General features: G+C 45.8%; 1 protein-coding gene across 5 annotated transcripts in view; it reads left to right on the top strand.

Annotated features, from left to right (window-relative positions):
• The window catches only part of rab36 (RAB36, member RAS oncogene family), an 81271-nt gene that overhangs the window by 53815 nt on the left and 15653 nt on the right, over nt 1-11803 (top strand). For all 5 annotated transcript variants that reach the window (XM_043716095.1, XM_043716099.1, XM_043716096.1 and 2 more), the window contains exon 8: nt 676-757. In XM_043716095.1, coding sequence (XP_043572030.1) covers nt 676-757 — 82 coding nt within the window. The remainder of the gene's footprint in view (nt 1-675; nt 758-11803) is intronic.

Raw genomic sequence — 11803 nt, 5'->3', positions numbered from 1 at the left:
ATGAGGGGCATGGATAGAGTAAATAGACAAGGTCTTTTCTCTGGGGCGGGGGAGTCCAGAAATAGAGGGCATAGGTTTAGGGTGAGAGGGGAAAGATATAAAAGAGACCTAAGGGGCAACCTTTTCATGTAGAGGGTGGTACGTGTATGGAATGAGCTGCCAGAGGATGTGGTGGAGGCTGGTACAATTGCAACATTTAAGAGGCATTTGGATGGGTATATGAATAGGAAGGGTTTGGAGGGATATGGGCCGGGTGCTGGCAGGTGGGACTAGATTGGGTTGGGATATCTGGTTGGCATGCACGGGTTGGACCGAAGGGTCTGTTTCCATGTTGAACATCTCTATGACTCTATAAAAACATGCAGTAGTGCTGTGTGAACCCATTTAAATATAAACTTAAATATTTGCAATCAGTCTCTGCACATTGTCTTCATTGGATTTCTTACTTCTGACTTCTTCAACTTCCATTATGAAGTGAATAATTTTGCCCCACTCCCAGCCATCATTACCTGAAGATTGTCAATTACAATCACTCAGTCTTTAATTTTGAAGTGAGAATAAGTATGTAACCCATGAATTTTCAATATACAGGGTAACTTAAATTCCTGATACCTGCAATTTTGGCTACTCCCTTTAATATTTTCTAAAAGACAACAATATTCTTTTTCGCTGCAGACAGTGGCTAGAGGATGCACGAATGGAAAATGAACAGGGTTTAAGTACCATATTTCTTGTTGGCTGCAAGAAAGACGTATTGGTGAGTAATAATCATTTCCATTGTAAATTGTAGTTTGGCAAACGGACCTGTACACCACTGAAGCCCTCGCCGACTCATGGGCACCTCCTCCTACCGCCCCCTCAAGCATGACCTAATCTCCCATCACCAAACCACTATCTCCCAGACCATCCACAACCTCATCACCTCAGGGGATATCCCATCCACAGCCTCATAGTCCCAGTACCCCGCACCACCCGGTTCTCCTTCTGCACTAAAATTCACAAAACTGACTACCCCAGTCAACCCATCGTTTCCGCCTGCTCCTGCGCCACCAAACTTATCTCCTCATGCCTTGACACCGTCCTGTCCACTTTGGTCCAGGAGCTCCCCATATACATTTGGGAGACCACCCACACCCTCCAACTCCTCCATGACATTTGGTCCCCCAGCCCCCAATGCCTCATCTTCACGATGGACGTCCATCCGCCATGACGAATGTCTCCAAGCCCTCAGTTTCTTCCTGTCCTGCCAACCCAACCAGTACCCCTCCACCAACACACATTCAATTGGCTGAACTGGTCCTCAACAACTTCTCCTTCAAATCCTCCCACTTCCTACAGACCAAAGAGGTAGCCAGAGGCACCCTCATGGGCCCCAGCTATGCATGCCTCTTAGTTGGGTACATGAAACAGTCCATTTTCCGCAGTTACACCAGCACTATTTCCCACCTTTTCCTCTGCTACATTAATGACTGTCTCGGCGCCACCTCGTGCTCACATGAGGAGGTCGAACAGTTCATCAACTTCAACTTCACAAACACCTTCCACCCTGAGCTCAAGTTCACCTGGACCATGTCGAACACCTCCCTCCCCTTCCTCGACCTCTCCATCTCCATTTCCGGCGACCAACTCAACACAGACATCTACTTCAAGACAAACTCCCACAGCTACCTGGACTACATACCAACCCCCCCCCCCCCCCTTCCCCTCCCGGTAAAAATGCTATCCCTTACTCCCAAATTCCTCTGCCTCTACAGTATCTGCTCCCAAGAGGAGCAATTCCACTCCAGAACATTACAGACGGTCTCCTACTTCAATTTTCCTTCCCAAGTGGTCAACAATGCCCTCCAGCACATCTCCTCCACTTCCCGCATCTCTGCCCTTGAATGCCAACCCTCCAACCGTAACAAGGATAGAAACCCCCTGGTCCTCACCTTCCACCCCACCAATCTCCGGATACAATGCATCATCCTCCACCATTTCTGCCACCTACAGCCAGACCTCCCCACCAGAGATATATTTCCATTCCCACCCTTATCAGCATTCCAAAGAGTCCCTTTCCTCCTCAACTCCCCCATTCGATCTACACCTCCCATCAACCCACCTTCCACTCCCAGCAACTTCCTTTGCCACTGCAAGAGGTATAAAACCTGTGGCCACACCTCACCCCCATGAACCCAGTGACGATACCAGACCCTTCATCTTCAGAGTAAAAGGGAAGTTTAGAATCTGGGGTATGCGGGGACTACCAGGGGATGTTCGGAGTTCAGTGGGTATCTGGGATAAAATCCCCGTTCCTCATCCCTATCAGTGTCATCCCTTTCCTCAAATACTGTCGGTACACCAGACATAGGCTTGGGATCCCGAGTCAAACTTAGATTCTTCTTACAGTGCTGTTGCTTTCAACCTTTTTTTTATCTTCCTCAGCCTTAGTGTCCTTACAGTGTTTCCCCTGTTCCCTTTTTCGTCTCCCATCTACCCATTCACACGCAGCTTTTAACATCTCCCAGCTTTTGGGAGTTCCATCTGCTGACCATTCCTCTCTCCTGTATCACATGCATTATTCCTCCAACTGGCCCATAAGATATCTTTCCATTTACTATTGGCTTTATCCTTCCATTCTTTAATTAAGAATTTACACTTTTTCTCACAACTTTTCCTTCAACTTATGTTTACCACCTGTTCACAAGAGGCCACATGCCAGGTCTCTAGTTTCCTACAGACTTAAATGTAATATACATAGTAAAATAAAGTGTTTAAATAATAAATTTACAGCCATTAGTAACATTTATGGCAGTTACATTTTATATTTTCTAAATTTTTAAAATAAGTTGATTAACTATTGTTCTGTTCCTAAAATTTTCAATGTACCCACTGCCTCTGCTATTTTGGCTGCTGATCAATGTTGCAATTTCCCCAAGAGTGACCTTTCTTTTGCAACTTCAGCTTTTAATTCTTGAAATGTTCTTGTTTTGCCCTGTCATTAATATATTCAATGTGAACATCCAAGAGAATTCATGCCTCTATACTATCCAGAAATAGCTGTGTATTCAAGAATTTCTCAAAAAAAACTCCAACAATTAGATTTTTCATACAGTTAAGCCAGTTTATATAACACAAATCAAAATGGCTACAGCACAAAAAGGTTATTCAACCTGTTGTTTCAGTGCCAGTTCTTTGCAGTAAGACAGATGAACTAAGAGCATGAATTACTGCATGGAATTATGATGTTATTGCCATTATGTAGACATGGTTAAAGGAGGGACAGGACTGGCAGCTTACCATTCCTATCCCCCTGAGACCTCTCCCTCACTGAGGATGAATGGTCAGTCCTCAGTAAAGGTCTTACCTTCATCTCATTCTGTCCCCATGTCAACGAATTCTGTATGCGCTGCAATATTGAAGTGTTCTTCTGCTGCCTCTACCTCTGCCCTTACTTTTCAATTGTGACTCGCACCCACCCTCCGAAGACCCCCTTGCCCTGAATCCAACATACTCCATCCTTTTGGACACCCCATCCTGGCCTCTTACACTCCCTTGACCTCTTTATCTCCAACTGCCATCGCAACATTGACTGCCTCAAACTGTCCACCCCCCTCACCCACTCCAACCTCTTACCCTTGCAACGCGCAGCCCTCTACTCCAACCCCAACCTCACCATTAAACCAGCTGACAATGTGGAGTGTAGTAGTAGAATGGAACAGCGATTTCTATCTTGCTGAAGCCAGATGCCAACTTGCTGACACCTCTTCCTAATGCCCCCTTGACCATGACCCCCACCTTTCACCACCAAACCATCATCTCCCAAACTATCCACAACCTCATCACCTCAAGGGATCTCCCATCCACAGCCTCCAACCTCATAGCTTCCAACTCCGCCTAGTTCTACTGCTTACAAAAATCCACAAACCTGACTGCCACAGTCAAATGTTTGTCTCCGCCTGCTCCTGCCCCACTGAACTCATCTCCTCATATCTTGACTCTGTACTGTCCCCCTTGGTCCATGAACTCCCCATATATGTCTGGGACACCACTCACACCCTCCACATCCTCCAAGGCTTCCAATTCCCCGGCCCCCAATACCTCATCTTCACCATGAAAATTCAGTCCCTATACACCAACATCTCTCATGAAGAAGGCTTACAAGCCCTCTGTTTCTTCCTCTCCGGCTGACCCAACCAGTCCACCTCCACTGATGCCCTCATTCAATTGGTGGAACCAGTCCTCACCCTCAACAACTTCTCCTTTGAATCCTCCCTCTTCCTCCAGACCAGCCCCAGCCAATGGAACAGTCCCTGTTCTGGAATTACACTGGCACCATTCCCACCTTTTTCTCCACCACATTGACTATATTGGTGCCACCCTGTGCTCCCGCAAGGAGGTTGAGCAGTTCATCAACTTTACCAACACCTTCCGCCCTGACCTCAAGTTCACGTGGACCATCTCCAACACCCCCCTCCCCTTCCAGGACCTCTCCATCTCTGTCTCCGGTGACTAACTCAATGCGGATATCTATTTCAAACAGCTACCTTGACTACACCTCCACCCACCCCATCTCCTATTAAAAACATGATCCCTTATTCCTAATTCCTCTGCCTTTGCCATATTTTCTTCTGAGAGGAGCAATTCCACTATAGCAATCCCAGATGTCCTCCTATTTCAAGGACTGCAATTTCCCCTCCCACAAGATCAACAATGGCCTCAATCGCATCTCCTCCACTTCCCACACCTCTGCCCTTGAACCTCATCCTTCCAGCCGCAACAAGAATAGAACCCTGCTGGTCCTCATTTTCCACCCCACTAATCTCCAGATACAGTGCATTATCCTCCAACATTTTTGTCACCTATTGTTAGACCCCACCACCAAAAATATATTTCCCTCCCCGATCTGCATTCTGCAGAAACCATTCCCTCTGCGACTCCCTCGTTAGGACCACACCCCCTGCAACTAACCCACCCTCTAAACCCAGCACCTTCCCCTGCCACTGCATGCAGTGTAAAGCCTGCACCCATAGCTCTTTCTCCTCTGGCCTTGGACAAAGGATCATTTCAAATCCAGCAGATATTTTCCTGCACATCCACTCGCCTCATTTGCTGCACATGTTGCTCTCGATGTGGCCTTCTCTACATTGGGGCGACAGGATGCCAACTTGCGGAGTGGTTTCAAAGAACATCTCTATTCTGCACGCACCAAACAACCCCACTGCCCTATGGCCAACCACTTCAACTCTCCATCACAATCCCACAAGGATCTGCAAATCCTGGGCCTCCTCCACCACCAAATCAAAGCCACTCGCCAACTGGAGGAAGAATACCTCATCTTCTGCCTCAGGACCCAACAGCCACATGGCATCAACATTGACTTCACCAGTTTCGAAATCTCTCCTCCCCCACCTCATCCCAGATCCAATGCTCCAACTCGGCAATACCCTCTTGACCTGTCCTACCTGTCCATCTTCCTTCCCACCTATCTTCTCCATCCTCTCCACCAACCTTTCACAATTACCTCCTACCTGCAACCACGTATCACCATTCTGCCTACCTTTCCCTGCCCATCCCTCACCCCCCCTATTTATCTGGCAGCCCCCCTCCACACATTCCTGATGAAGGGCTTATGCCTGAAACATCGACTCTCCTGCTCCTGGGATGCTGCTTAACCTGCTGTGCTTTTCTAGCACCACACCTTTTGATTCTGATTCTCCAACGTCTGCAGCCTCTTTTTCTCCTGGCTTAACATTCCAGGGTATCGCTGTTCTGGATGGGACAGAAATGGAAATAAAAGGGGTGGGGGAGTTGCTGATTAAGGATCACATCACAGTTGTGTTAAGGGAGTATGCAATCGGAGGGATCTTGCTGTAAGACCTTATGGGTGGAGCTCAGGAACATGAAGGGTGAAACCACGATGTTGGGAGTTTTTCTATAGTCCTCCCAACTGCCCATAGGAGACAGAGGAGCAGACATGTAGTCAGATACTGGAAAGGTGTGAAAAGCAGGGTAGTTGTGGTGGGTGACTTCAACTTTCCTCTTATTGACTGGAATTCCCTTACAGCCAAAGGCTCGGATGGAGAGTGATTTGTTAGATGTGTCCAGGAGGGCTTTTTCAAACAGTATGTTGACAATCCAACCAGAGAGGAGGCCATACTAGACTCACTATTAGGAAATGAGCCAGGACAGGTGATTGATGTTTCAGTAGGAGAGCCTTTGGACTTAGTTACCATAACTTCAGGAACCCCCATCACCAAAAATATATTTCCCTAACTTCCCCTATCTGCATTCTGCATAGACCATTCCCTCTGAAGATGAGGCGTTCTTCCTCCAGTTGGCAGGTGGCTTTGATTTGGTGGTGGAGGAGGCCCAGGATTTGCACGTCCTTGGGTGAGTTGTAGGAAGAGTTGAAGTAGTTGGCCACAGGGTGGTGGGGTTGTTTGGTGCATGCAGACCAGAGATGTTCGCTGAAGCCACTTGTCACTGATGACAAGCAAAATTGTAAGCTTAGTCAAAAGGAAAAGGGAAACATATCATCGGGCTAGGCAGCTACAAACTGACGAAGCCCTGGAGGACTGCAGGGAAATTAGGAAGGAACTTAAATGCAGAATTACGAAGACTGAATAACGCCATGAAATGCTTTAGCAAACTGGGTCAAGGAGAATCCCGAGGCTTTTTATGCATATATTAGAAAAAAAGGGTAGCAAGGCAAAGAGTAGATCCACTCGAGGACAAAGGAGGGACTGGAAGTGGGAGAGGTCCTTAATGAATAATTTTTATCAGTATTCACCAAGGACATGACTGATGTTGAAGTCAGGGATGAGTGCAAATAATCCAGAGAATATATTGAAGGAGGAAGTTTTGGGTATCCTAAATTGTATTAAGATTGATAGGTCCCCAGGGCCAGATGGGATCCAGCCTAGGTTACTGCGAGAGAACAAAGAACAAAAGAAATTACATGACAGGAATAGGCCCTTTGGCCCTCCAAGCCTGCACTGATCCAGATCCTCTATCTAAACCTGTCGCTTATTTTCTAAGGATCTGTATCCCTCTGCTCCCTGCCTGTTCATGCATCTGTCTAGATACATCTTAAATGACACTATCATGCCTGCCTCTACCTCCTCTGCTGACAATGCATTCCAGGCACACACCACCCGATGGGTAAAGAATTTTCCACCCATGTGTCCCTTAAACATTTCCCCTCGCACCTTGAACTCGTGGCCCCGAGTAATTGAGTCTCCCAATCTGAGAAAAAGCTTCTTGCTATACACCCTGTCTATACCACTCATGATTTTGTAGACCTCAATCAGGTCACCCCTCAACCTCTGTCTTTTTAATGAAAAAATCCTAATCTACTCAACCTCTCTTCATAGCTAATGCCCTCCATATCAGGCAACATCTTAGTGAACCTTCTCTGCACCCTCTCCAAAGCATTCACATCCTTTTGGTAATGTGACGACCAGAATGGTGTGCAGTATTCCAAATGTGGCCTGAGCCAAAGTCCTATACAACTGTAACATGACTTGCCAACTTTTCTACTCAGTACTCCATCCAATGAAGGAAAGCATGCCATATGCTTCCTTGACCATTTTATTGACCTGTGTTGCCACCTTCAGGGTACAATGGACCTGAACACCCAGATCTCTCTGTACATCAATTTTCCTCGTGGCTTTTCCATTTACCTTAATAGTTCACTCTTGAATTGGATCTTCCAAAATGCATCACCTCACACTTGCCTGGATTGAATTCCAACTGCCATTTCTGCACCCGACTCTCCAATCTAATATATTCTGCTGCATTTTCTGACAGTGCCCTTCACTATCTGCTACTCCACCAATCTTGGTGTCATCTGCAGACTTGCTAATCAGACCACCTATACCTTCCTCCTGATCATTAATGTATATCACAAACAACAGTGGTCACAACATGGATCCCTGTGGAACACCACTGGTCAGTCCTCCATTTTGAGAAACTCCCTCGCACTATTACTCTCTGTCTTCTGCTGCCCAGCCAATTCTCTGTCCATCTAGCTACTACAACCTTGACCCCATGCGACTTTACTTTCTCCATCAGCCTACTGTGGGGAACCTTAAAAGCCTTACTGAAGTCCATGTATCTACAGCCCTTCCCTCATCAATCAACTTGGTCACTTCCACAAAAAATTCTATTCAGTTGGTAAGACATGATCTTCCCTGATAAGCCAAATTTCTTCAAAATGTAAATAGGTCCTATCCCTCAGTATTTTCTCCAGCAGCTTCCCTACCATTGATGTCAGGCTCACTTGTCTATAATTACCTGGTTTATCCCTGCTACATTTCTTAAATATGGGGACAACATTAGCAATTCTCCAGTCCTCCAGGACCTCACCCATGTTCAAGGATACTGCAAAGATATCTGTTAAGGCCCCAGCTATTTCCTGTCTTGCTTCCCTCAGTAACCTGGGATAGATCCCATCCAAACCTGGGGACTTGTCTACCATAATGCTTTTTAGAATACCCAAGACTTCCTCCTTCCTTATGTCAACTTGACCTAGAGTAATCAAACGTCTATCCCTAACCTCAACATTCATCGTGTCCCTCTCCTCGGTGAATACTGATGCAAAGTACTCATTAAGAATCTCACTCATTTTCTCTGACTCCATGCATCCTTGAATGGGCCAACCCTTCCTCAAGATACCCTCTTGCTCCTTATGTACGAATAAAAAGCTGTAGGATTTTTCTTAATCCAGTTTGCTAAAGATATCTCATGACACTTTTTAGCCCTCTTAATTCCTCATTTCAGCTTGGTCCTACTTTCCCAATATTCTTCCAAAGTTTCATCTGTTTTCAGTCATCTAGACTTTATGTATGCTTCCTTTTTCCTCTTAACTAGTCTCACAATTTCACCAGTCATCTATGGTTTTCTAATTTTGCCATTTCTATCCCTCATTTTCACAGGGTCATGTCTGTCCTGCATTCTAATCAACCTCTCTTTAAAAGCCTCCCACATATCAAATGTGGATTTACCCTCAAACAGCTGCTCCCAATCCATATTCCCCAGCTCCTGCCGAATTTTGCTATAGTTGACCTTCCCCCAGTTTAGTACTCTGCCTTTCGGACCACTCTTGTCTTTGTCCATGAGTATTGTAAAAATTACAGAACTGTGATCACTATTCCCAAAGTACTGAAACTTCAACCACCTGGCCAGGCTCATTCCCCAACACTAACTAGCATGGCCCCTTCCCGAGTTGGACTATTTACATACTGCCCTGTAAAACCCTCCTGGATGCTCCTTACAAATTCTGCTCCATCTAGACCTCTAACACTAAATGAATCTCAGTCAATGTTGGGATAATTAAAACCACCTTGTTGCTCCTACATCTTTCCATAATCTGTTTACATTTTTATACCTCTATCTCATGCTCACTGTTGGGAGGTCTGTAGTACACCCCCAACATTGTTACCACACCCTTCCTATTTCTGAGCTCTGCCGATATTGCTTCACTGCTCAAGTTCTCCACAGTGCCTTCCTTCAGCACAGCTGTGGTATTCTCCCTTACTAGCAATGCAACTTCTCCACTCCTCCGGCAAGGGAAGAAATAGCTGGGGCATTAGCAGATATCTTCACATCATCTTTGACCACAGGCAAGGTTCCAGAGGACTGGAGACGAGCCAATGTTGTTCCCTTGTTTAAGAAAGGAAGCAGGGGTAATCCAGGAAATGATAGGCCGGTGAGCCTGATGTCTGTGGTGGGGAAGCTCTTGGAGAAGATACTGAGGGACTAGACATATGAACATTTGGAAGAAAATAGACTAGTTAGTGACAGGCAGCATGGTTTTGTACGGGGAAGGTCATGCCTCACCAACCTGATTGAATTTTTTTGAAGAGGTGACAAAGATAATTGATGAGATAAGTGGTGTGGATTACATGGACTTTAGTAAGGCATTTGAGAAAGTCCCACATGGCAGATTAGTACAAAAACTAAAATTGTATGGGATTTGAGGTGGGCTGGCTAGATGGATACAAAACTAGCTTGGTCATAAAAGACAGAAGAAGGAGGTGGAAGTGTAGCTTTTCAGAATGGAGACTGATAACTATGATGTTCCACAGGAATCAGACTTAGGGCCTCTGTTGTTTGTAGTATATACAAGTGATTTGAAGGAAGGTGTGGATGGTCTGATTAGTAAGTTTGGAGATGATACCAGGATTGGTGGAGTTGCTGATGATTGTGAAAGGATACAGCAGGCTAGAGATAGATCGGCAACTTGGTCACAGAAATTGCAGATGGAATTTAATCCATACAACTGCGAGGTGATGCATTTTGGAAGATCAAATTTAGGTGTGAATTATTCTGTAAATGGCAGAACCCCAAGGAACAGATCTGGGCATGCAGCTCCCTAAAAGTGGCAACACAGTTGGCCCAGGTGATTAAGAAGGCATATGGCATGCTTGCCTTCATTGGCGGGTGCATGGAGTAAAGAGTTGGCAAACGCTATTGCAGCTAAATATAACCTTTGTAAGGCTGCATTTGGAGTATTGTGTGCAGCTTTGGTCACCACACTACCAGAAAGACGTGGAAGCTTTGGAGAGAGTGCAGTGAGGGTTCACCAGGATATTACCTGGTCTCGGGAGCATTGACTACGGAGAAAGGTTAGAGACAAGGGTTGTTTTCACTGGAAAGACGGTGGCTGAGAAGAGACCTGATAGAGATCAACAACATTATGGGAGACAGAGATAGGGGGGATAGTCAGAGACTTTCTCCCAACGTTGAAGCCCCCCACAAGGGGACACAGGTTCAAGGTGTGAGGGGGAAAGTTTAAAGGAGACTTATGAGGGAAGTGTTTCACCCAGAGAGTAGTGGGAGCCTGGAACACACTGCCAGAAGAGGTGGTGGAAGCAGGCACATTGGCAGCATTTAAGAGGTATCTGAATGGTTACATGAATAGGGAGGGAATAGAGGGATACAGACTGAATGGGAACAGAAGGTTTGTTTTTGAGTTCAGTTAGGGCATGATGATTGGCACAGGTTAAAGGGCCTGTTCCTGTGCTGTACTTTTCCTTTGTTCTTTGTTCTTTTGCTGGTCACAATGATAAAACGTTAAGAATGTTAAAAATCACAAAATACACATTCTGAAACCAAACATAAACCATGCCATATTTAATTCAAAATTAAACTTATCACCCTTGGGCATTCTCTTAGTTGTTGCTTATGTGTGCCTTTACTTGTCTTAATGCACTTACAAGATACTATCCCAGTGTTCATGGCTTGGCTAATGGAATACTACTAATTTTCCTTGAAGGATCTCATAGAGTCACAGAAATGTACAGCATGGAAACAGACCCTTCGGTCCAACCCGTCCATGCCGACCAGATATCCCAACCCAATCTAGTCCCACCTGCCAGCACCCGGCCCATATTCCTCCAAACCCTTCCTATTCATATATCCATCCAAACGCTTCTTAAATGTTGCAATTGTACCAGCCTCCACCACATCCTGGCAGCTCATTCCATACACGTACCACCCTCTGCATGAAAAAGTTACCCCTTAGGTCTCTTTTTTATTTTTCCCCTCTCCCCCTAAACCTATAACCTCTAGTTCTGGACTCCCCGACCCCAGGGAAAAGACTTTGCCTCTTCACCCTATCCATGCTCCTCATAATTTTGTAAACCTCTATAAGGTCACCCCTCAGCCTCCGACACTCCAGGGAAAACAGCCCCAGCCTGTTCAGCCTCTCCCTATAACTCAAATCCTCCAACCCTGGCAACATCCTTGTAAATCTTTTCTGAACCCTTTCAAGTTTCACAACATCTTTTCGATAGGAAGGAGACCAGAATTGCACGCA

Source organism: Chiloscyllium plagiosum, chromosome 25 (assembly GCF_004010195.1).
Source record: "Chiloscyllium plagiosum isolate BGI_BamShark_2017 chromosome 25, ASM401019v2, whole genome shotgun sequence".
NCBI classification, from domain to species: Eukaryota; Metazoa; Chordata; class Chondrichthyes; order Orectolobiformes; family Hemiscylliidae; genus Chiloscyllium; species Chiloscyllium plagiosum.
The sequence above is the reverse complement of the archived record's forward strand: the minus strand, read 5'-3'. Positions and strand labels throughout refer to the sequence as shown.